This window comes from Linepithema humile, chromosome 7, assembly GCF_040581485.1.
Source record: "Linepithema humile isolate Giens D197 chromosome 7, Lhum_UNIL_v1.0, whole genome shotgun sequence".
Lineage (NCBI taxonomy): Eukaryota > Metazoa > Arthropoda > Insecta > Hymenoptera > Formicidae > Linepithema > Linepithema humile.
Genome location: NC_090134.1, coordinates 19,417,368 through 19,444,626, shown reverse-complemented (window position 1 = coordinate 19,444,626; position 27,259 = coordinate 19,417,368). Strand labels below are relative to the sequence as shown.

The window sequence follows — 27,259 nt, the reverse complement described above, 5'->3', positions numbered from 1 at the left end:
AATCTTCGATTGTTACTCGCGCCGTTAAAAAAGTACACGCTCGTCGACTTATCGCGCCTAACGATCGCACGGGCAACGTTAGGTCACACACATCGATTCCCTTCACGATTCCCTGCTGGCGTTCCTGAATAATGGATACATTTCCACTGCTCGGATGCGCTAGGGGTGCAATTCGCGAAGCGTATACCCCGCTGTCGCTTTCGCACGGCCTGTCAACAGATTCCACACGACGGAGTCGTGCACGCGCCACACGACCTAACGCGTGTTCTCCTGTCCGCCACCCTGATAACATTATTACATAATAACACCCGGAGTTTAACTCTCTTTTATGTAGTTAGAGTCGTAATTACTGTTAGGAGAAGTCATTTAACATGTCCGCAGTGAAGCGATAACCTCTTACTAGAGAGCTATTATCCTTTTTACGCAAAAAGATCAGCATCAGCAATATTTCTTTTATTTAATGTCACTTTTTCTCGAACTTATATTTTTTTTTACGTTGATTATAGTGTAGATTAATTTTTATTTGTTTGCATATTTGGAAAATTAAAGCGATATTGCAATTGTTTATTCAGCACTTAGAATTATAATATTTTCAAGAACAGTTTGGCCTCGGAAACTGTTTTGCTACGGATGCTTGAATAATCGATAATTGAGATTAACCGATATTGTAAAGATTTATATACAACGGAACGAGAACGCTACGTCTTGAATACTTATCAGAAATATGAAGGCCGCGATTGCGATTTGCAGCGTAACGAGCATAAAACGCGTCACACTGTTTACGTTTTCGAGGAACGAAATTACGATTTATCTGATTTATATCTGTCGCGGAAGTTGATTTACGAATTCGTCGAGCGTACTCAAAACTAAAAAAAAGTGTTCGAATATTTGCTTGGAGATTGCCGAATGCAAAGAATCTAATTTTTTTAATCAATGATAGAGATAATATTATTATGCAATATAAAATCCAATTTAGTTCTACAATTCAGTTTTACAATAGTAATCGATTTAATACTAATAACATTTTTATGATTATTGTCTTAAAATTAATTATATTAATTAAATTAAATTAAATATTCTATTTTAATATCGTATGATGTTATCGGAAGTAATGTTTTTATTGCTACTATCTTTCTGTATCTTTAACTGTATTAGTAACGTATCATTCGATATTCTTTTTGTCCTTTTCGTTCAGTATGAAAATTCTAACGTTTGCGCCATGTGCACTTTCACACCCGAGCGAAAGAAACGATGAAACGTCGTACTTAACAAGTAATCGTTCGTGTGACGTAGTTCAATCACTTTCTCAAGTCTGCCATCGACCTTGACCATCATTAAAAGGTCGACGAGACAGACAAAAGTCTCTACTAGGCAACTTAACTCGCGATATATTTTTCATTCACTTTAAACGACTTCTACAAGTTTATTTTTTATGTGGGAGTATCGTATGTAATTTGACAATTGTTTAATTACTTATTCTTATGAAAAGGCTGTTAACATAAATGTAAAATGAATACTAATCGTTCTTGTGCGTCGAATGACGTAATTGTATTGGTATTTTTTCTTTTTATATATTTTCTAAATTAGAACTAAATCGATGATTCGAAACAACGCGAGACGCAGTTTGCGGAGAACGTAGGAATTCATAGGAATATTTATCTCCAAGGACATTCCTAGAAGTTTTAGACTTGCTGATATATCGCAAAACGGAAATGGTTTGAAACGAGATACTCCTCACTTTCGTGCAACACTCGTGCTCATAAGATAAACCGATTTCTTAAATATCATAGATACGTAAGAATCTGAGTATATCTGAATTATTTGCGTTTTTGGCGTTTATGGCTTACATTTTCGTGACTTTACAGTTATCCATTTCGTAGATGTTCGCTGTGCCACGTCGTAAAGCGAATTTATATAGAGACAGGATGTGTGTGTAACATGCTTGTCGTTACATATAAAACGAATAATGTAACAATCTAGTGAATGTCCATGGTATAACTCGTAGAACTCGCACCAATGCGGCAAATCGTTCCACCAATTTTCAATGTCGCGAACTTTTAACTCAACTCGATGGCCACGATTCCGCGTTGCCGTGCTCTTTACGTAACCGCCAATTATACACGCGGTATATTTCAAACTAATGTAAGCGAACCGCAGAGCGAGATTTTTTATCACTGCGTATTGATTTTTAATTTTTGGTTATATAATCAAACTTTAGAATTAAATACAATATTGCACTTTTTACAAGAATGTACAATGTATTGTACATTGTTTTAATAATTACGAGTGACGCACGCATTATATGATAATTAGAGAAAATTGATTTGCGCCATCTTCTCTGACTGGAAAAAAAAAAAAACTAGATTCTGTAGGTCAATTTTTTATGAGGAGGAGTCTTAATGTCGTCTAGAAGAACGGAGATGTCATCCTACAATACAACGTTGGGATTCATTAAATTCACGTGGCACGCGCATCGATAAGCACTTCGTTTATGATAATGAATGCCGAGATAGAATCTATTATTAGTGGCAACAGCCGTTATTGAGTCGCCGGCAGAATAAAATGCAGTAATGACGCATGTCGAAGCTTCACTTTGCTTTTACAAATTTTCTTTGGCTGTTGGTTTTCAATTGTCAATATCCTTTTGATAAGAGCAGTCTGCTTTCGAAAAGAAGATGATGAAATTTGTAAGGAATAGATTACTAACATTTTTTCGTATTTTTTAAATTTTGCAATAATTAGGAAAAATTTTAAGTAATTATTTATTATTAGCGTATTTCCGTGCTCAATCGTTTGACAGTGAAAGTATTCTCAGCAAGCGCGCCGCAACCATAGGCTCTTATACGGTGCTTCGGTGTGTTTTCAGTACACGCGCACTCGGACGACGCATTCCATTTGTAGATAGACGCGACTGGCATCATTAGTCGCATGGAATCAATTAGCGGAACGGTCAGCCGGCCGGCCGGCTCTTGCGATAACCACCGACGAATACTGATAGTCGATTGTGCAATCTTGCGGCTAGCCACTTCTATGCTCGCTATCCACTGCATCCGAACCTGTTACTTTTTAGTAGTTACGTATAATACCGAGACGAAATGGCGATTGTGCAAAAATATTGGGTAACTTAGAGAGTGTCTATAATTAATGACTTTTCTTTCGTTGTGTTTTTTTAATTAATTTGACGCAATTTTCTTTTGATGAAAAAAGTAAAAAGTGAAAAAAATTATATTTTTTATTTAATTTTGATAAAAGTTTTATTTAAAGTTGATATGCATATGAGAATAATTTACTTTGCAAAAGATAATGAACTTGGAAAGATTAGTTTGAAATTTCTTCGGTATTCTGTATTTAAAAATAAATACTGAAGCGATATTTGTATTACTTCTAAAAATGCATGCTTCAGGAGGACAAGACAACGTGTCAGTCATTTATCTACGCGATAAGATATCAGTTATGTGGAAAGAAGTAGTTTCATAGCGTAATTTTCATAGAAATAGAACACGATTTCTTGATATGTAATATTTGAACCGTTATTTAATTGTATTATCTAATAATTGGCTCGATATAAATAACGCGCGACACATTTAGGAATCTGAAAGAATTAATTGAATGATGATTCAGAGAAACACTCGTGCAAGAGCTGCAATGATAAATAATCGCGTAAATTCGTCACGTAACTCTCATATAATCGACCACCTGTCGAGTGTTCTTTTTAATTGTTAAGATGACAGAACCATCTGTTAAATCCTCCCGCGATCGACTTACCTCCAAAGGATATCAAACATGCAAATAATCCGGAACGTTATTTTCCCATTTCATTTGTAATCTTATCTCTTTTTCCGTTTTGCAATTCTAAGAGATTTCATATCGCGTGCAGTTTTTCCACTCATGCAAAAAAAAAAAACCGCAAGATCACGCCGCGAGATAGAATTTTCTATTCTGCTAATGCTGCATGGAGCTTCTTATCATCCCATCGACGTGCGATTTATCTTATCAGACTAGGTGGCACACCTCTCTCCACCGAATCCTCATAAATATCACGAGGATATCACTGTAAGAGAAAATGTGCATCGTCACTTTGAGCATCGGAATTGATTAGTCTCTTTTATCACGCATCTAAACTTAACAGTTCGTTAAGTCATTGCGGATCAATTGTGTAACGAGATGCGCTCGAAACATCGTATAAAACGTACACAGCTCGCTTGTAACAGATTAAAGTACGTTTGATCTTTTCTAAGTGTCTTATTTAATCTCCGCGGGTATTTATGCGGAAATCTATGCGCAAACACGCGGAGTATCCGACATGACACATATAATTGACTCTAAACACTCTTTCATTTGAGCTGACATATTTAGATTTTACGTAAAGCGTAAGTTTCTATCGCTTGACGTTCCTCACTTTAAATACGAATAGATTTTACTAAAATATTATCAATAATGCGCATAATATTGTGACGAACAAGACGTTTTTTCTTTGATAAATCATACATTTTAAATAGAAAAAAATAAAATTTTTATCCGATTGTATTATATAATATTTTAAACAAATTTTGATTTAATACTAGATTTTTTGTGTGATAGTGCTAGCATTTCTATGGACAAAATCTTGATTGCAGCGGATATGAAATTATTACACGAATAATAAATTTCAGTTTTAGCCTCCGTTCGTGACTAAATTAATAACAGCGCGTACGTTTTCCGAACCTCGCTTCGACGCTCGCACGCACTGCCATTAGTAATACCTTTAATAACATTCAGATATTAGTAGCAAGTCATTCTTAAAATGTACCCAGTTTGTCCCAGGTATGACGACATTTCAAAGAAGCTTTATGTTATCTTTAAACAAGTCTTGAAATGGCGCAGTAATATGCTTCTCATGTGTTGCTCTTTACATGTCGCGAAAAATTATTTATACATCTTACTTTATTCTTTTTCGTTGATGTCGAAATGATTTATCGAAATTTTATATAAAAAAAATGTAGATAGCACTTTCCAATTCTCATCAGCGTGCTAAAAACTCGCGCATAGCTAAACCGCTGCACCCAGTAGTAAAGCTCTATTTAAATTCGACACACTGTGCAGACTTAAATTAGACGGATGCTAACTAGACGTTATGGTTTCACAACCGAATGTACGACTTTTTTGCAATGATTCTCGGAACCCGATGAATCGTCTGACTCGAAGTCGCAGAATTACGATTTAGATAAAGCTTTACGTTGTCTCTGGAAAAAAACGTTTTAAATTTTTTAAATATTTGAGTGTTATTTGGTTTCTCGACAGATAAAGTTTCATTAAAAGAGTTTCAGTAAAATTATCACGATACAATTATACAAAAAAATTACGTCACAATGAAATCTGTTGTTCTTTGCAGTTGTCTTATCGTTCCTAATCTTTTGTTATCGTGCATGTAATAAAGAAACCACAGGTTAGGTCGCGTTTAACTTGAATAAACGTGAGCTAAGCTAAATGGGACAATATCTATCATTGGCTGCCGCACCCTTCCTATCTCCGGCCCTACCCTTTCGGTCATCACGTAGGGGGTTGTCCCGGTTACTTTGAAAGTCGCCGTTTTCTCGAAGCCGATATTCCGGTATTGCTACACAATCTTTATTAGATACAGTCACGGACGATAATCTGAAATCTTCTGATTACACACCCGATAAATATCAGGATGGACAGCATTCCATCGCGATAGATGACCAATAAATAATATTCGAACATTTATACAGTATTATATTTCCAACATTTATAAACATTTATAAAATATTTTTATTGCATCAAAACGTGCATGCTACATGCGGATTAATTTGATTGCTAAAGTTGACTTAAAACTGAAACTAAAATCCCCTCGTAAAGTGTACGTGTAATTATTCTCATATTCAAAAGAGATTATTGTGAAGCGATTGGTTTGGAAAATAATATGTAATTACAGTGTAATTTATTAATAATAATTAGTATTCATCACGCGATAATAATGATTACAATTAATAATTGATAAAATTCATTTTAAATACAGATTCAAATGCGTTTGAACCACAATAGCTTTTTAGAACGGGCGAGCGGTTAGTAATTATTAAATTGCCGTTGATTCGTTCGCATTACTGCGACGCATCGTCAGCTTAGGCATTGTAAACTACATTACAAGCTTTGCGTGTTGTCGCGACGGGCGATCGACCCGTCTATAAATCGTGCAATTAGGCGCGGACAGACCTGCCACTTTTCCTCACCATCGGCAACGTGCCGAGGCGCTATTTACTATGCAAATGAAGCGATTGGCGGCCACATTTCAGCGGCGAATATCGTCGTCCCTTCGACGTGATCAACGACACTATTACATTGTCTCGCACAAGATATCGCGGGGGTGGTGTTGCATTTTGCAAGGTCGCGATGTATCACAAACGCGTGAGGGTTTGAAACACGCATTGTACGCTCGCACAATAGATATCTCTGCGCCGTTCACTGCCGGTTTCATTAATTGTTTGACAAATTCGATATGCGTAACGTCGTCCTTTACTTTATTCGCGCGCGCGAACGCGCCGGTCTGCATTAACTTGTCGATGGTAATTATCTTGACATACCCTCCAGCTATTCGTCGACAGTTAATGAGCACCTTTTAACGTTATACATCAGGTAATTTGTCAAACGTATATTAATAGTGTCTCAATTATGCTAATTAATTTTAATTATATTAGCTACCTTAAATGTGTTATTATAACTACAATATATATATTTCGTAGCGTAGGCTACATATTGTATGAAAAATACACCTTAGATCTATTTTCGACGTCATCAGGGTGGAAGGATGAAATACAGAAGTTATCGCGTACGAGAAATCTGCGTAAATATCTATACTCTGTTCTATTGTCAGATCGAATACATGGGACCATAAGCTAGCTGGTTGATCGGCTCGCTATACTTTGTGTATATCTCATCGATTGACCCGCCGTTACGTATGCGACGTGATAGTATCTATCCACATCGATGACGGCATTCTGAAAATCTTGCGGGAAAGACAGTATTTCAGATATTTCAAGCATTTTTTCCTCATTTATATTCTATCAGATAAAGAGTAGAAAAGAAAAGCTGAATTATTGATTGTCACTCCTGTTATTTACGCTACTGATGCGATTAAAAAGCGGATCGATATGTTAGAACACAATTTTTCACGCACGTCCAACCCTTTTTATCGTGTGTCGTAACGTTTAACGATGTCTCATTTAATCATTTGCTTCATAAATGTTATAACATAAGACTCATGTGCGCTTTTGTTGAATAACATTCCTATAATATTGGCTTACATTGGCCTTAATAGGTGTATTTATTACGTCACGCGATTAATTATGACAATTGTGGAACGCGGCTGTAAGAGGAAATCGATAAAGAGCCCCGAGATCTTCGCGAACTGTCGAGTCACACATATTATTAATAAAACCGATACTGCATATAACGTGCTTGCACGAAGCTGCTCCGAATGTGCTCCTTTTGTGGAGGTCGCGTGTTTATTTTCACCTATTTTTGCGCGCGTCAATAAATCACATTTTTCTGAAAGACTCGCGAATCTTAATGCGTCGTCCGCTGACGCGACTTAATTAAATCAACGTCATTCTTTGTCGGACAAATGATAAGCTGTCTCAGAGATGATGTATCGTCGCCGCTAAAGTTCGACATACCATTCCTGACATAAGAGTCGAAAGTGCGTGACGTGTGTGACCGAGAAACCTGAACGACATATTTCGTCGAGATTTCTATTAGCTCGTCACGTGACTTCGTACATTACTTCATTGCAAACTTCATTATTTAGAATTATTACACACTCTACTCCTGCATAATAAAACAACCGCCACATTCGTGGACGTTTTTTTGAAGAATTCATTATCGACCTGACACAATAATGGCAAGCAATGAACTCTGTGTCACAACACTCTAATGCCCAATTAGTAAAATTAATTTGTTTATCAGCATGCCTATCAGATGATAGTACGCACGCACAATTTTCTAAAATTATTGATTAAATAACGCGTTTCAATGTTGATGTTGGAAAATGTTGGAAAATGAAGTTTCTTCGCAGGTGTTTTTCCTCACTTTCTGATATAACTCTCTGTGAAAATGGATCTTTGTGTTTATCTATGATTATAGATGATATTTCCTCATCGATATTATTGGTGCGCGTTATAGTACTCGGGGGGATTTCAAAAGATAGACGTCACGTCGATGTATTTAGCTTTAAGATTGACATGCGATAATATTTGGGACAATGCTAGGCAAAATGTCGCGAATTGGCATTTCTAAAATGTCAGTAGTGTCATTAGCAAGTACGTTAAAAATGGTATTTCAGCACCTTGCTGACCTAGCCCTAGTTTTCCGAAATACCGCTTTGTACCAGCTTTGTCTTGCTTCTACTCCGCTTATTATTTCAATTACTTAAATAACATTTGATTTTTTATTCCACAACGACAAAATATTTTTCCCAAACTCTGGGTAAAATTTTATTTAGAAAATCAATTTTGACTTTTCGGTCTTATTTGACAAATTGCAATAAATCTTGTTTAATTCGACCGATTAATTTGTAATTAGTTTTTAGACGTTTCAATCATTCATCTTTACCGTGAAAATACACACCGCACCCTGCGCCGGTCTCGACCGTCGCGAAACGCGGCGTCGCGACGCGCGGTGTCGCGGCTCCTCGTTCAGCCGCTTCAATCGTCCGTCAGTCGAGGACGGCGCGCGCCTCCGTACGGTTCGATCTATTGCGCGCACGTCGCCAAAGAGCGAGTTTCTCTCGAGCACGAGCCATCGCGAGCGAACGCGACACGCGATCGACAATCGCCGCGCCTTAACGTACGTGACCGGATGCGAGGAACAGTGACGAACGATAAGTTCATGTGCCTTTTCCACCCGTGCGAGCACGCTATAAATTTTAGCAAGTAATCGAGCAATATCTCCAAGCGCGTGGAAGAACGCGGGAGTTTGCGGAGCACATTGCGAGTTCCACCGCCTGTAAATATCGGAGAAACGTTCTGTGACATTGCTGCCGGATTTATATTTGGGCCGATAGACAGCGAGGAAGGATCACAGATCTCTCGACTGACCGGCGCTCAAAGCTTGCGGTGTTTTTCTAATCGAGCGATCGCCGGCGCGCAAGGTCGCGAGCTTTTTTCGAGCAGCACGCCCGGTGAACCTTTTATATCGCGATAACCGGTGACGCTTTTCCCGTCAACTGCTCCGCACGAGAAAGCAATTTTGACAACCAACGTGCTTTTTCGCGACGCGAAAAGCGACTTCTCAAAAGCTCGATTCAATTCTTCCTTCTCGCCGTTGATCATTCGATCGAAGACTTTCCTGTAGCCTTGACCCTGCGCGGCGGTTCATTCTCTAGTGCACGGAAGCGTCGGGAATTCGCGCGATATATATATATTGAGGAAAAAGTGGCGTGAGACGACGGCGAGACGGCACGAGGACATCGAACTGCGGACGAAAAATTTCCGCTGGAAATTCCACCATGACGCGATGCCGTCACGATGATGTAGACGAGAGCGGCGATCGGTGGAGAAAGTCACGGATTGATTAAGACCCGGCTTGGATTGTTTATCTTGTGGGTGTGCGTGGCGAAGCGTGCGAAGGGCGAATTTCTTCCGACGGTCGCGAGGAACGAGCGCGTTAAATGAAAATCTTACTATGCCAAGATATGACGATGAAGAACCGTCTTCGAGGTGAGCGTTCGCAATTTCGTCTGATGCTTTCGTGCGGAACACGCGATGTGGGAAAGGTTATGAGAATGATTTGCATATTGTATTGATATTGCAGATTGTGCTTGATTTTTTTTCGAGCTTTTATTACTTTGTTAAATACCGTTAAGACGCATCGTTTTTATTTAATCTTTATGTGTGGTATAGAAAATTGCAGTAATATACATTTAAAGCACGTGCGTTTAATGTTAATTAAATGATTATATATGACAAATAATACAATTAATGCAACGGATAACTAAAGCAATTTTTTACGTAATAAAAAATAGCGCTCTAGGAATACAAGAAACAAAAGAATTTTTGAAAATAAATTTTTGACTTTAGACAAATATATAAACCAAACTATCTGCCAAACTATCTAACGTTAAGAATTTTAAAACTGTAGAAAATTATTTTAGGAAATTGTTTCTCCAATAGCAATATTTCAAAAATTGTTTTAGGAAAATTATCTAAATTTTTTACAGAAAATTTGCTCTATTCATCAAATCCTCTATGATCCTTATTACTTCTATTGCCAGACATTCCACAAGTATTTACAAGTATTTTTTTAGTTCATTATTCGCGTTTTTTATAAAAATAAGCTCACAAAAATCATAACCGAATTTACTGTTAGTGTAAATGTGTTGCTCTCACAACGTTACGAGAACGATGTTGCTTAGTGTTGCTCGTGGCCACTGAACGATCAATGAAGATGACGTTACAATGTCGTTTGTGTCGCGCAATATATTACCCTTTCTTGGATGCTCGTGCACGCCTCTCTTATGGACAGTTAAATATATGTATGTAGAAGAGCGGTGGGTTTACGTAAGGATATGCGAGGATACGTCGCGACTCGTGAGATGACTATTGATACATAGTTTGTTAATATATGTGCTATTCCCTTTAATTACAGTACGTATAAGTAGTAGACTTAGCGTTTCTTCTACGTCACGCTCTTCGCGTGTTTTTTCTTAGATCCTACGTAATACTGATTCCCGTTTCGATCGATTGCGTTACACTACTTTCTATCGCCACTTCATGAATTATTAATAGGCAAAAAATTAGCAAAATAATCCACTTCTGCGTCATTTTCGTTAAATAAGATATTCCATATCTCGGATGTAATATGTTCGTACTTCTCTTGAGAGCAGTCTAGAATCTCAATCTGTTCTGCAAAGATTATGTGATCAGAACTTGAATATTTTGGAGATAGCAATCGATCAGAAGAAAAATCAACGGCGATTTTGGTCAAATGCCAATAGTGATCTCATCAACATATGCGCGTCATACGCATCGCTTACTTTTCCGACGAGCTTCCGTCACTTATACGCGACGTGTTTTCGTTTCGGAGAAATAGAAAAGACGAATGCTGTAATCTTTCACACGCGGTCCGTTCATATTTTTAGCACCTTTTGTTTACGAAACGGCTTTGTAAAAATTTTATTGCTGAGCAAAATTTGAAATAGACATTCTACAAAGTCAAAGTTATATAATTCTTGTCTTAGATTACAAATTATAATTTTTATATAATAGATCAGTTTTATGATATATATTCCAAACTTTGTAAAAAGTGTAAAAATCGTAAAACTCTAATTATTAATAATTATTGCGAAGCAATGCGAAATTATTTATAATTCTAAATCAACGATTTTAATTATTGTAATACTGAATTATATAAATTGAATAACGCGTGAGATGGTGTCAGTCGATAGTACAACATTAAGATCTTATCAAAATCGAGTAAACACAAGAACTATAATGTCTTACACGAGCTTTGTGAAAAACTATTTGTCGCGAATTCAAACGCCACTTACATTTATTTCTCTTCTGCCCACGTATAATATACTACCGGTTTTGCAACCAGCAACTTCTATATCCCGGCTCAGATTTCAACTAACTTTGTTCGTACACGTACGCTATTGTACGCACGTGTCAGTTGCATGTCGCATTCGACACAGCGAGTCAAATTTTTTTAAACACGCGGTTAAAACAGCTGTAAAATATCGCGGCTTTCAACGGGCGTCCACTTTAGCAGTCACAATGCACGCCGATCTGTGAAAACGGCGACTCGAACGCGGTATTATGATGTCTGATGGTGATGTTTCTCTATATTCTTCTCCCGCAACTGTAGACTATTCTCAGTCGATAGTTGCATAATCAAACCGCCTAATCTTAAGCCGGTATTACGGACGCTGCAATCGTCCGAGTTGATCAAAAAGTTCCCTCGAATTTTCACGTCTATTTTTATCGAGTATCTTTTTCTGAAATTTTTTCCTTGAATCTTGAAATGGATTTTCTTATATCTTCTCATAATCGAGAGATTGCGAATTTGAAAGTTTTGCTCGCGATATATTTTTACGGAAAAGAGAATTTGTATGTTAGAAAAAAATTATCTCTTCTCATTAAAAATCTTTTTTTCTAATTAAATAGTGGGAACATAAAAATGGAAAATATTATCACGATTATCATCGAAATAACGTAATAAATTTAAATAAATTACAGTTTAATGGATGACCGATATTCGATGCATTTATATTTAGTCTAACAAAATGATTAAAACGACCTTAATTCACAAGATTTGAAAATTAATTGCGTGATTTTTGGATAGAAAGAGAGAAAAATGCGATCAATTTAGAACTTGATATAATTGAGTTCAGATTAACAGGAAAATATGGAGTGTCACGTGCAATTATTTGTCGCACTTGCATTGAAATTAGATCTGAATATCGATACTGTAAACGAAGTCATATGAAGAGTATTTGAATTTAAAATATGTGCTCGCGACGTAACAGGATCGAAGATTTGAACTGCACATATGCATCATCGGAATATATGCGCGAGCAAACAGGTGGTACATGCATCGCAACGCATGCACTTTTGCATGAGACTCTCGAGCTTTCGGAGAATAATTCTGGCATCAGTTCACATATAAATTTATTTTTTGCGTTTTCAGCTTTAGATAAGTAATGAGAAAATAAAATCCCGATCAAAATCCGTGCTCCGTCGCTTATTGTCGCTAGTTGATCAAAAAGTTCCCTCGAATTTTTCACATCTATTTTTATCGAGTATCCCTTTCTGAAATTTTTTTCTGAATCTTTGAACGGATTTTCTTGTATCTTCTTATAAATGGCGGACGTATAAAACTAATATTTTCGCGCTTACTCGAGTACGCGTGCTATCAGCTCTCCCTAATCGAAAACTTGACTAAGCAGTTTTTTATATCTGAATTACTCACTGAGTACGTGCTGTTTTCATAATTTTTCTAGCACGAGACAAGAAATGCATTACGCAATTGGATAACACTATATTAAATTTATATGTAGCATCCTCTATTATTTGTAATTTATATTTAATTATATTATCACATCGGTTTTTTTCTCTTCACATTTATTTTGCGATATCGTCTGTATTCTGAATTGTCAAGAAGTCGCTCAAGCGAAATTGCTGGTCGAAAGGACAAATGATGATTGAGACGTTAGCAAAGTTGATTTTGTTATCTCGATTGTTTTATGACCGGCGCTATATTTTGCGTTATGATATACGCTCCGTCGAGAGATACGTATTCTTATCGTCGTGCAGCATTTACGATATGTCGAGACACATCGATGCGCGAACGCTTTCGGAGGATATAAAATGTTTACGACTCGAATAAGCTCTGCTTTCACACTTGTAGAACGCAATTTTTGTGTTCACGTCGCAACAATATATTCATATTTTTTATTGCAGCATTATTTATTATTTGTGTAGTATATTTGGAAAAGAAAATCTAAATATAAGTGATTCTTTAAATAATACACTTTGTGCAAATCGACAGATATTTTTATGAATACAATCGTGCATATATTGTTTAATTTTTTACGCGCCATATTTTTGTGGTATGGAATCGTATACGTAGATATTTTAAGAAATAAAGTTTTATTTATTTAGCATAATTATTCTTGAGAAAGGAATACAATCTATGCATTAATAATCAGGAAACATAAATATCCATTGCAAGTATTCTGGTATGCGAAAATCTTTAATCATATCGAGTGGTGCAAGGAAATAATACTTTTGTTCAGAATATTTCTACTGTAATATTATAAGGTAGAGAATGTATGTCGGTCTTGTCATAACAGCAATTTTCTCAACTCTTTTAACAGACTCATAAACAATCCATTACCTATCTACTGTTTTATAGTCGCACTTAACATATTTTTCTTAGTTCTCAGATTTTTCTTGGTTCTCTGAGTGATTGCGGCAGATTTATTCACAAATATTAGTTTCTGATTAAGTAAATTTTTTGTGCAATATAATGAAGATGGCCGAATGCACTGAAACGTCTGCACGTTAATTAATAATTACTAATGTTGAGCACTGTAACCTAGCTCTGACTGCAATTAACTCCTTAATATCTTCAATTATTATAATAGAATGACACATTATTTTTATCATATTCCCATATTTATTTTCCCATTGCGATATTGATCGACGAGAACCTCTAAATATTCGGCCACATGAGCAAAGAAATATCCCAAGTATTGATCCGAGCTGCCTGGCTGCATGTACTACCATTACTTTACAGTTTGCAAGTTGAAAATGAATTTAGTTATTCGTAAGTTGCTTAAGGAGGTCGTTGATGAATTCATCTATGTAAAAATATTAAAATTAATAACTACATCTTTTGCTAAAATTAATGCTAATTAATAGCTGCATATTTTGATAGTGTCAGCACTGTAATTTTGAAAATCTTGATAAAGTGCATGATTAAATTTATTTTTGTAACGTATAAAAATTTAGAAATTGTATATAAATTAAAATAGAGCTTACAGATTGTCTGATACACAGAGCGATAATATATATTCATTCATTTTCTCATTACTTATGAAAGGAGATTCATGTCGTGTCGTCGAATTATTAATTAAATTGGCGATACGTGCAGAATCCATGACAAATGCTACATTAATTCCTGTTAATTCATTAAGATGATCTGATTCGGAGTGCGAACCAAGTGCAAGCGAGCTCATAAGTTGATGCCCGATACCACCTTGGGTTGCAGATTTCATTCCACACACGCCGCACGTTAACTCAATTATCATCGCGCGGACGATAAAGCATACGTTAAGGCCTCATTCATGCCGACAGCTGAAACCTTCAAACGATGTCTCTCTCTCTCTCTCTCTCTCTCTTTCTCTCTCTCTTTCTCTCTCATAGCTACCTACCTACCTATCTTGTGACACAAAGCTGCGCGATAATCTGCGAAACGTTTCTCTACCGCGTGTTCTATAATGATGAATTTTCTATGAACGTAATTATCGCACATCGGAAAGGAAATGTATTATTTATTGAAACAGGATTATATTCGTGTAAAATTCGTTTCTAATGCGCAAAGTATTTTTTTAATTAAAAATTATCGTTTTGCTTCAAAAAGTGGAGCACGGGGTAGTAAATATTTGAGCTTAACGAGAAGCAAGAATATACGAAACGACGGAGGAATTAATATATAAAAAAATCTCGCGTGATAATCATCGGGCCGTACATTTTCACAATGTTTTAACCCTCGACTACTTCGCAATCTGCGATCAGACCGAAGACCTATGAGACGCACGCGAGGCCTAGACTGACCTGCGGCTTTATAAACAGGAGTTCTTAACTTATGTCTCCGAAAAGGAGCTTACGGTTGGCGAATAAACGATTCTTCGCCGTTTGCGGACACGTCAGACGCGACAAAACTTTGCTTTGAATCAAGGATACGTGAATACGTAACGAGGGTGGTAGTTGGCGCGACTTTGATTCGATTGACCATCGGCCTGCGCGCTGTGCTGGTCCGTCGTACGGTCAGTGTGTAGCGGTCGCGAGGTACGGTTACGCCGATGTGTCCTTGAGATGCACGATTGAGAACTGGATTTCATGCGTTCCATATTCCACGTTCATCAACTATACCCTTTTTTTTTCGTGACCGGTCGCCATTAATGTAATTCCTATTCATTAAGCGTCCGATGTATAATTTAATCGCCTCACACGTGTTAAATCGATTTTAACATTATATACTATCCAATTTAACAATAACAGCTAATGCTGTTATGATATGTCTAACGTTTTCTGTGATTACAATTTTAGAAATTGGATGTTCTGTTTGTCAAACCGAACGCTAAAAATATTTATAGAAATTCAATACTCATCTATGAATGGTGTCAACACTGTGTGATCATATTTAATTAGTTCAATAATATCCTTATCCAATGCGGCAAAACTGTTTATTGTAACGAGACACTTTAGAAGGAACCGTAATCCAACACTAGTGCGTGATGTGACCGATAATGAAATATGGTTTAGAAACAGCGGCATCTATGTTCTGTATCTATTGTTGTAAACATATGGCATGTCAAAACAGGTATGAAAGAAAAATTCAATAAATAATTGACGAACGCACAAATGATAATCGATACATTTGCTATTAACATGTATTTCTATCATGGGTGTACGGCCGTATCTGGCGTATAAATCATTTTGACAGTATGTATATCGCATATGTCAGTTCATTTATTGACAGTGAGGCTGATGCAGAAACATATAGATTCGCGATCGATAAAATAAATAATCGCAAATTAATGAGTATATGATTTATGCCATAATGATCTGTCAATCTCTCCCCGCTGAAAAAAAGCAAATATTATTCTCACTCTTATTACTTTTGATAAGAGATTACTTTTGCTGATTTGTACACATAATACAATATTTAATATTGGGATAAGATTTAATCGGTATAAGAACGTAGGACTGTCAAAATTACAAACGCGCTCGTGTCGTCGCGCGATGTTATTATATTAATTAAATTACGTGCAGCGGGATTCGTAAAAGATTTACAAATATGAATTACTTACTATCGTTGAAATACTTATTTTAATAACAAAGATCACGCAAGCGAACAGAAAATAAAATATTTTTCAAATTGGTATGCTAATATATCAATTTTGTTTTGCAATAATTTATAACGTGTCATCTACGTAGTACTAGAATGTTTTCGCAAATCCACGGCGTTACATTTTTCAAATATGTGTCATTTGAACTATATATCTTATATATTTAGCTAGGTTTATGTTGTCGCGCGGCGTTCTTTTAGAGAGACATCAGCATGTTTAACGCTATATACATCAAACGTTGGTGAATGATGCCTTTGTGCGGCCGGACCCTCATCAATACGCCGAACTGTCCGTCTCGCCAACGTTTTCCATCATTTTCACTGCCGGATATATCTGCCGCCGAATGTTCTCCTTTTTTATTGAGCGAAACATTTCTTGGCGAGCGGTTCGATGTGTCAAAACATGTATCATTTTCGGGGCATGGCTTATTTTGCTGTAAAAATAAATTTTTAAATTGATGGCAATATCCATTAAATTATTATTTGATTATTGTTATTTCAGAGAAATAAATGTTTATAAAGTGAGAGTAAGATCTACGAGGTGTTCGGAGAATTGATCGTTGCTAACCTTCTATTTGGGCGAACAACATCTGGTGGCTAGCGATATTTCCGAGGTTTCACCGCGGTCTCTTTTTGTTGCAGCCTGCGCCCACAAGACCTAATAGCGTGGGAGCCAATCGGTGATTCTTGGCGGCGTGCGAGGGTGGTGTCCGCGGGCACCACCGAAAGCTGGGGCACCTCAGGGACAAGGAGGAGGTCCTGGCGGAGGAGGAGGCGGCTCGCTGGCGGGAGGGAAGGCCGGAGGTGACTATCCACCCCACATGGACGCCATCCTCAAAGGACCCCCCGCACCCCCCACACCGGATATCCTGTCGTCATTATCTCGCCGCGGAATATCCGACTTGATCGTCGCGGTGCCGCCGCGCCGTGCCTTACGTCGAATAGCCAGCAGAAGGCCCGCCTCATCCCCCCCCGTTCGCGGTGTCAATCGCCGTCAGCGGAGAACGTCATCGTCATCAACGTCATCCTCGTCGTCACCGACGTGCCTCGATCGCCTCCGTCCCGCGGTGGAGGAATCGCCGACTTCTTGTTGCTTCTTCCCGGGAACGGAGCGTCGCGCTCGCGGATCGTCCGTCGCTGCTGGCAGCGAGACGATCCTGTCCGGAAGTGGCCACGCGTGGCAGCTGGCCACGGCAACGCCGACCGGCCGTCGGGCAAAGGGAGAATTTTTTACGCACCGAATTTTTACATCGCGTCGTCGCGCGTTTGATGCTTACTTTACAATAATCGACCAGCGTCGCGCCGGGAGATCGCACCGTCTAACGGCCGTCATCTTCCGCGTCGGCGGACATATCGACAGACTCCGTCCACAAGCGCCTAACTGGAAAGTACAGCCTAGAACTAAACTACGCGAACAATGTCGCGCAGCGCTGCCACGAGGCCTATGCAAGGTGAGTGATCTCAGATCTTTATTTATCGATTGATTTACGTGCGACACGTGTTGCATCATCTCGATGTGTCGATGCGACTCGTCTTTCGCTCTGTGTTGCGACAATACGTATCGATATCAATGATTCTCATTAGGAAGATATACGTAGATATAACATGATATACAGCAATATCACGTTATGAATGAGGTCTTACTATTGAAGGAAGAGGTCTTACTATTGACATTAAGTTTTAAGTGGATAAAAATTGGCATAAGCATATATTGATGTGTTTGGTTGATTCACTGTCGATTTATAAGCCGGTCAATTATAACTTTGCTTTAACTGGAATTGCCCTTTTACATCGAGTAATGGAACTTTCTTTACGTCGCTTTTGCTTTCAATCCCTTCAATGACTAGGCCATACTTCCTGTGTGGCGTTTCACTGCCCACGCGCTTATTCCGACAATCTGCTATTTAACTACTTGATGATCAGTTTTCGTTATTTCCTTGTCCGTTCTATAAAAAGAACAATCGTAAAAGTGATATTCACGCTTTTCTAATTTAAACAAACAAAACATTTTATGAAATTTTATGAGTGAGAATTTTTGCTCATTCATGTTTTAAATATCTACATTTCAGTGATACAAACGCAAATAATGTCCGCCGTCGCGCATATAAAATTCTTTAGAAAAAATTCAAAATTATTCCACGGGATTTAAAAATCCAATTTAATATTTTTTAAAATCTGTTTTTACACAAAAGGAGGGAATAATAATTTTTAACATCAAGTCATTCTCTTTTTAGATCAACTATTGAATAAAAAAGTTATTGTTTCTCCGATGAAAGCTATAAATGGCGGTCTACACTTTTCCATTATAATGCCATTTTTTTAATGAATGCAATTTATTCAAAATTCACGAAAAGAAATTCGTCAAAACTACGTTCTATTCAAAACCACCCGCTTTTTCTCTAAACAAAATTGAACTTTTACCGACTTGTTCTTCGTAAAGTGATTCGAGGTTCCCGGTTTATTCATACCAGCTGCGTGGCGGAATACAATACAGCTGGCGGGTGGACGATCGATCCCTCGGCCGCAGCCGCGTTTGCCACCGTCAATGTAGCAGCAACCCTCTTTATCCCCGCAGTTGTCGACGCTCGGCGTCTCGAATTTTCGCTACGCCGCCGCCGCCGGCGTCGCGACGCGGTGCGGCGCGTGGCGCCGTCGTTGGACGACGCCTCGAGGTCGCGCGTCTCGATACCGTACCAGCAGCTCCCGTGGGTGCCGTGCGAAACTGTTCCGCGTTTAGTTAGAAACTGTATCGCGTCGTAAGGTGCACCCGAACCTCCGCCGTGGAGAGAGAAAGCGAACATCGTTTGGTGCGCGCCGCTGACTCGCGATTGCGGTGCTGTGCGTGCCGTCCGCAGATTCGTTCGTCAACCAGGTGTCCTCTCGCGCCGGCACGTCGTCGTTGATTCTCGCTCGGTGCGCTCCCAAGGCGATGACGGTAACGGCGACGACGACGGCGACGACGGCGACGACGACGGCGACAGGGGTGATGGTGAATAATGGTGACAGTGCCGGTGCGACGTGAAATGAAAAACGGTGTCCGCCCAATTACCGGCTGATCTACTCGCGACTCCGACATATATCCTCGAGAAAAGGGGATCGCACTTTCGTGAGCTATGATGATGATGATAATGTGATCATCCGCGAGTTCGTCTTATCATCATCGTATCGCCAGCTAACTTCTCGTCCGAATATTTTCGTATTAATCGTGGCGTGTATCGTGCAAACGTCAAACATAATTGCGGGGCGATATTGCGATGACAGTATGATGACAACGGATTCGCTATCACGCTTGTCGACGTCATCGTACCCTCGTCGTCCACCTTGCTGCCTCGATCGCGGACAATCGAGGGATTTATCGGGGTGCTGATACGACGACGACATGATGATTCCGAGTCGTTGTCTGGTAGCTACGATTCCCTTCCGTGTTGGTCCGCGTATACGCTCGTGATAACCAACGTTGACCTCATCGCGACGGCGATCGATTGCCGTTTAAAAGCCTCTCAGGCGTTCGTACGCGCCTCGTCGTCGTCGCTGCACGCGCTTACGCGGTAAGGCTCTTCTTTTTTCCAGATTCCATGTTCTCTCTCTCTCTCTCTCTCTCTTTCTTTTTCTTTTTCTTTTTTTTTTTACAATATCAAAATCAAATATTTTTTTTTTTTTTTTTAAAGTAGAACATGATAATGAAAATTAATTGATAAAATTATTTGGGAATTAAAGTTGAATTTATTTTAGTTGAACGAGAGAGAAATATATTGATTAAATCTTTATTTTCATTTTTTCGATGATGATTAATGAATTGACGAAAACTTTTTTTTAGAAAATATGTATTTCAATTCAGTGAAAAATGTCGATTGGATTTTTGTTTTTATAGTTTCAGCGGAAATTAATTAATTCTTGAAACCGGTTGGTTTTGCGAATGAAAAATTAATATGTTCAGTTAGACAGGAAATGTCGATTAATTTTTTGTTTTTTATTTTATTTTATTTTTATGGAGATTAAGTTATTAATAAAATTTGTTCGTCTCGGAAACAAAAAAAAAAATTAATTTACTTTAGTTGAATGAGAAATGCCGATCGAATCTGTCCTTTTACCATTAAATCGAATTGCTCTTCTATATACGAAGTCTTCCTCCATTTACTTCTTTTTCCTTCTCTTGCGAGATTTTGTTTTTTTTCTTCTGCGTTTGGACGATTGGTAGAACGATGTCAGCGAGGGTGCCTTTGTGGCAAGCGCGTTGGTGAGAAAGTCGTTCCCTTGGGGACGACCTAATGACGACGAGTGGAGAAGAGCCGGGTATTGAAATCGGGAAAGATCATCCCTTGTGGTCGAGAAAATCTCTGAACTTCCAATGAAGGATTCAGACGTATTTTGGGAAACGTGAAATCAACGAGATTTTTCTCGAGTAAAACGAAAAGTGAGGCAAATAACGAACGAATGACTCTGTTTTTTTTTTGCACTAGTTTGGTTTGTAAAATAGGCAAGTTTTGAAAGCGGATGATCGTCGTTCGCGTTTGTCCGATGCAGAATGCATCTCCCTTTCGTTGCAGCGCGAAAAGTAGGTTACTCAACCTTTTCGAGGCTGATGTTGATTTTGCAACTGCATTTGCGTGTCTGTCGATCGATAAAACCGCAGGGAATGACGAGACAGGAAGCGTTTTCGCTCTCGCGATTTCAATCGAAAATGCGCGATGAAGTTTAATTAATTAGAAATCTTTTCCGTCGCGCTGCGGCGCTCTGTCGTTTAGCTTGTCTTTCGCGGCGACATTTATCGGGTCGCCGGAGCATAGCCCGACCTTGGAAAATGTATTTACTGAGAGGAATTACGTTAGCGTAACTACGTGAGTCCCCGGAGGATTTTTTTCGTCGGGCCGTCGGAAATGGGAGCGTCGTCGATAGCCACGTGTCGTTAATCATATCGGACGCTTTACGAACGCACGCGCGCGCGCGATCAATAATAAACACGCAGATGGACAATCAACTAGTGGCTGAATTATTACAAGGCTGCAGTTAAATAGATAGTTCATCGAGAATTCTATTATATCGACGACGTATCTGATCGAAAGTGTTGGTAAGATCGTCGGAGTAGCGTGGAGACAAATCGTCATTTCGTAGTCGCGCGTGGAAAGCCAAGCTAAATCCATCTTTGAAAATGAGCTTCTGGTATTCCAAGTGTACAAACGTTTGTTCAGGTAAATTCTACAAATGCAAATTTACGAATGATTTATGGATTTCTAAATGTATATTTTTTTTTTTTTGGTCGAGTTACTAAGATTCCGCTCTTGCGTCAATCGTTAAATATTAATTTATACAAATAATATTTTTGAAAGGTCTGATTACTCGATCGTTACGCAGACACATTTCATTTTTATCATCGAATAAAAAAAGATTAAATTATTACTGCTAGTCGGTTTACCGCGCTGATACTTATAGACGTAACGACGCAATTTACTTTAATCTCTTATTGCTTAGTCGCTTAGCTTGCAGCCGGTAGAAAATCAGGATCGTGTCGTATGGAATGTTTCACTCCACTTCCTACGATCGTTGATACTTCTTGATAAGTTTAAAATAGATTTCCGTGTAACGATAATCTGATGAAACAGTTAATCAACGTCGGTGACAATCAACATTAGAAATTAGACATTTCTGGCTAAGCTTCAAGAGTATAAATGGACGATCAAAGCTTGCCTTTCGTCAGTCCTGCTTAAATTAGTTTAGCCAGTTATATCTAAATGCTTATTTCGAGAAAAATTTAATTTGAATTTTGGTTGCCAAGATTTTTTAAATTGAAAATTGAAAGATTGTCGATTGGCGATTTTAAATTTTTCATCGATTGTCAGCCAATTCTGTGAAGTAAGAATTTGTAATTGAAAAATCGCACGGTTATGGGCGCCCTGTATAGGGACGCTGATTTACGCAAGATATTGATACTGCTTGTTGGCCTGGAAAACTTAAACTAGAGCGACCTAATAACGCTCGACACTCACAGGGAATGAGCAGTGTAGTCATTATTAATACCTCGTGGCTGGCTTGTGTACGCACGACAATGATTTAATTCGACATTCGATATATTATAGATCTGTACATTATATATCTGTACATTATGTCACTAATATCTACCACTGAAAGAACTATATAAGTCCCCACGCGATCTTACATCGATTTTGTCTTTATTCTGCATAAATTTCTTATAGAATAGCTTTCAGAGATGGAGAACTTTTCGAAAATGGTCCAGCTATTATTCTTTTTTTTAAAGAATAATTCTTTTAAAATTAAAAAAAAGAATTATTTCAAATTAAATATATATTTTGAATATTTTTGGCATCATATTATGCGCTTTTAAATTTTAAATTTCTTTAAAAAATGTATAATTACGATTTTTTATATTCTTTTTTAGTTTTTTATTGGATTGTAAAATTTGTATAAAACATTTTGTCGACGTTTCCCAAACCAGAGAACGGATTGACGTACTGAAAACTTTTCACAGTTCTAAAAACACGAGAAACGTAAAAAACTTCCTGCAAGCAGTGTGTCAACATTCACGCTCATAAATTCGCGACATCAAGAAGTGTCGTTTATATCAATTCTTCTTTTTTCATTCGTTGACAGAATTATCTATATACAAATGAAAGCAGTTCGAGAGCAGCCAGTCGACCATAGAATCGATCGATTGGCTGTAGAAAAATACACGTGGAGGAAAAAAAACAGCCGTGTATCGACAATCGAATTTATTAAAAAAGTTTCACGACATTCTGGACGGATCTTTCTTATGCGTTCCTTATAAAATAGTTCGAAAACTGTTTTCACCTTTCGACCGACGAGAAACTGTTTGCGGAATGACATTCTCTTTTTTGTAAAGGAAATATTTTATATTTCTTAGCCCTAAATTACATCATAATATTTTAATAATAATATTTATAGTTAAAATATAGTTTCTAATTTTATATTAACGAAAAGCTAAATCTTTTAAGTAAGGATGTTGCAAGTTAAAAGTTAAATTAGAAAATTCGTCCTGTTTTCTAAGTTTTAATAAATTATTTGAGAAAATAAATTATCGAGGTTTTCGCGGTTTCTCACACAAATTCTGATAGATTTATGGATTGTCTAATAATAGAGAAAATTCCGTTGTGTCATACGAAGCTTCGTCTCTCACGATGACGTTTACATCTCCCACTCTTGCTTTCTGGAAAATCATAATTCCGCGTGGGTCGTTTTATTATTGTTTCATTATGCGATAATCCGAGAGCAAGCCAACCGGAATTATGTTCCTTTGAATTTTGGCACCCATAATGCAGTGCGGGTATAATGAGAATAATGCTCAGTTTGCTCGTCGCGTATTAAGCGCGTTTATTTAATATTCCGTATTTATTGCGCGATATTTTTTACATCAATATGTGAGTTGTTTATATTTTTTTTTATTTTGCGGATAATCTAAAAATAAATCATGGCTCCATCTATAAAATTATGTTATAAACAGATTCGCAATTAAGCAAACTGTTTACTTTAGAAAAAAACAGAAAAATAAAAGCTATTTTTGCTTTATTTATAGGGACAACATTTGCTCTTGAAACTGCGAAACTTTGCGCGTGTCCGGAATAATCGTTAATCCAAATAGATTCGCGTTACATCATCATGCAGCGCACACAATCGCAGCGTTTCTCATTACCGGCACAACCGAGGAAATTGTTAAATGAGGAAAGGAGAGGAAAAAAAAGATCCTCGATTCGTTATCGATATTGCTGCCCATGTGGGTGTTGCTAAGCCGGTTGTGTCACCAACAAAACAATACAGATAATTGAAACGAATGACGGGGCGCCCCTGGTCGAGTGCCAATTATCGAATACACATCGTCGTTACTACGACGACTAGGTGCAAAAAGCTTTTCGCGGCACGGGTAAGCGCCATATATCGTGTTCCTCGAAGTGCTTCGTTCTCGGCCTCGCGTAAAACCACGTTCCGCGATACAGAGAGTTGCATAACGGATGCTCCTCGAGATGCTGCAAAAAGCGGCGGTGCAGCAGACGCGTCGCAGAGCACGCGGACACCTCGGATTTATTTCGAATCTAGTTTTGCACTCAGACACGCGCCTTAAATCCCTATCTACTCGAATAATACTTCGTAGATTACAGTTCTTTGTCTTGCAGCGTAATCCACGCTTGCATTTTCATCAAAATAAAATATGCTGCACGACGTACGTTTCCACCGCGTTGTATCTGCTCAAGGTTTATCGCTTGACATTGCTGCTTCGCGAGATCACAGTATTCATCAGTCTTTTTTAAGCCTTGACAATGAATATTCTTGCATGATATGGAAGGAGCATTAATCAACAGAATTAAGACAGCTCGTCTACTGCATTTTTTCCCGTACTGTTTCTTCCTGAATTCTTACTGTACAATTTTTAATTTTTTTAGATATTAAATTGAAATACGCGAAAGCCTCGAATAATATTTTGTTCAATGCTCAAATGTTCTAAAAATAAAAGCTGCTATACTATCGAGTTATACAACTCATTTTAGATGCTGGAAACGCTTGAGTGAATAAGAGGATGCGCTGCGTTTATTTCGAATTCCATTTTACGCTCTCTGTCTCTCTCTCTCTCCCTCTCTCTCTCTCTCTCTCTCTCTCTTCCTCTCTCTTTCTCTCTTGTATGAACAATAATATTCGACGTTTCGTCATCGAGACGCGATATCGCGTCAGTTACAACCGTCAGCATGAAAACGATATCGCCGGTATCTTTGTGGCGCGTACAGAGCACAACTCGATTCCTATCGGGTTTCGACGCGACTGGCAGCAGATACATCGACGGCGGTCTCGGTTATTTTACGATTAAAGGGGTTACGATTCAAAGAGATGCACGTGCGGACCTCGTAAAATTCTCTTTGAAGAGGGAAATAAATGCGTGATGCGTGCGTCATTTCGTGCGTTGAAAGGGAGAAAATAAATGGATGTATGTAGGCACGCATATTTCAGCCGGCAGACTGACACCTAGAAATTGCACGTACTCCAAACTTTCTCTTTCCCCTTTTCGTCGCCCACGTTTTCGGCCGGGTCGAACTTTTGTTTTCGCACGCGGATGATGCAGGGTGTCTTCTCGAAAAACCTCTCCCCGTTCGGTCTTCAGAAACAGATGTAGGGTGAATTAAATTTCAGTTAGTTTCAATTGATTCGTTAACTTTTTTTTTTTTTTTTTTAAATAGGCGCTTCAATTACCAAAGTTATTGTTACCCGTATATTCGTGTAACCGACTTCTTGTTTAGTCAACGGTATCTACAGTTCGGAGAAAGTGTCCGATTTCTCTGTGCAATAAGCAACGAAACGTATTTCTGCGAATCTATGAGTGCAAATATAGTAATCTGTTATTGCACTGCGACATATTAGGCTAGTATGATAACATTACTCTGCTACAATGTCGAAGAGAGAGTCGTCACGCTAACGCATTTACCAACGGAAATGGAGTAGCGCGCGGTTCCATTATCGTTGAAAACTGCGAGCCATGGCTTCCAGACGAAATCCAGACGAGATCGTGAAAGCTCTCGTTATAGACTTCCGCGCGTCATCCCGTGCCAGAAGATCCGGGGCTAATTATGACGTATATCCACATCCGTAGTCGCGTATATATAACAGCCACTCTATACTTAGCGCCGTGATATAAAGTGATTTGTTTACGATCTCTCTAAGCAGCAAAACCGACAGCTGGGTTTTGCTAACAGGAGAATTTAAACTTTATCTTAACTACCCTCTATCTTCAAGTGGTAAATATTTAGCAGTATAATTAGTATAATAATAATTAGTAATATTATTTCAACGTATTTCTTCACGCGACATTAGGAAAAAGTTAATTAAATAATGATAATAATAGAATAATAGAAAAGTTAATTAAATAACTAGCTGCGTAAAAGAGACTAAAAGAGTTCATTTTTTATAAAATTTTATTTCTCGAGTAACTATGTATGATGTTGTTTTTGTTTTGGAATGTTGTGATATTCATCGCGTATAAAAAACAGCATTATTTCTATTAATAATGCATTATTGCGATAGGAAGGATTTCCTTATTCAGCATATTATTATATCTTACATAAGAGCCTCATATATTGCGTCTTCGGTATAATCGATGAGATGAGTTCGGTGTCGACGCCGGAAATCACGGGCTCGTATACACACGCGGCCACCGCAAGATCCGTTCGCCATTATTTTGGGGAGGAAAGGATCTGGGAGGAAGCCCGGATATTTTGGTTGCTGAACGCGGAGAACGGAGACTGCGGCTTGGGCGAACGATGACATCATTCTAGTACGCGGGATCAAGGGCGGTGAAGAGCGTGTTGAACGCTACGCTCTCGAAGGATCTACTCTGCGTTCGTCTAAGTACACGTGCACTCACGCGCTAGAGTGTTCTCGACTGCACTCTTGAGAACGTTGCCCACACACGTTTGTTTATTGAACCTTCTGATAATTATACTCATATTTTTTGAGAAAATCTTGACGGCTTTTTAGAGAAACGAGGCTTTTTTTATTTCCAGACTCATTTTTAACCTCATCCGAAAATTTTATTATTGCGAAATGCCCTTGAGAATGAGCAGCGTTAAAATTCCTCTTTTTTTTTTTTTTTTTTTTCACTTTTATTACTCGCAATAAACTT

At 38.2% G+C, this 27,259-nt stretch overlaps 1 protein-coding gene across 2 annotated transcripts in view; it reads left to right on the top strand.

Moving 5' to 3' along the window:
- The first annotated feature begins 8,703 nt into the window (after window positions 1–8,703).
- Window positions 8,704–27,259, top strand: part of ATP8B (ATPase phospholipid transporting 8B) — a 34,057-nt gene continuing 15,501 nt past the window's right edge. The window contains exons 1-2 of one of the 2 annotated variants that reach the window (XM_067358603.1): window positions 8,704–9,710; window positions 17,269–18,077. In XM_067358603.1, the coding sequence (XP_067214704.1) occupies window positions 18,044–18,077 (34 nt within the window). In that variant the 5' untranslated portion in view covers window positions 8,704–9,710; window positions 17,269–18,043. Of the gene's footprint in view, window positions 9,711–17,268; window positions 18,078–19,057; window positions 20,175–27,259 lie in introns of those variants that run through there. The other variant, XM_067358597.1, reaches the window with a different exon arrangement.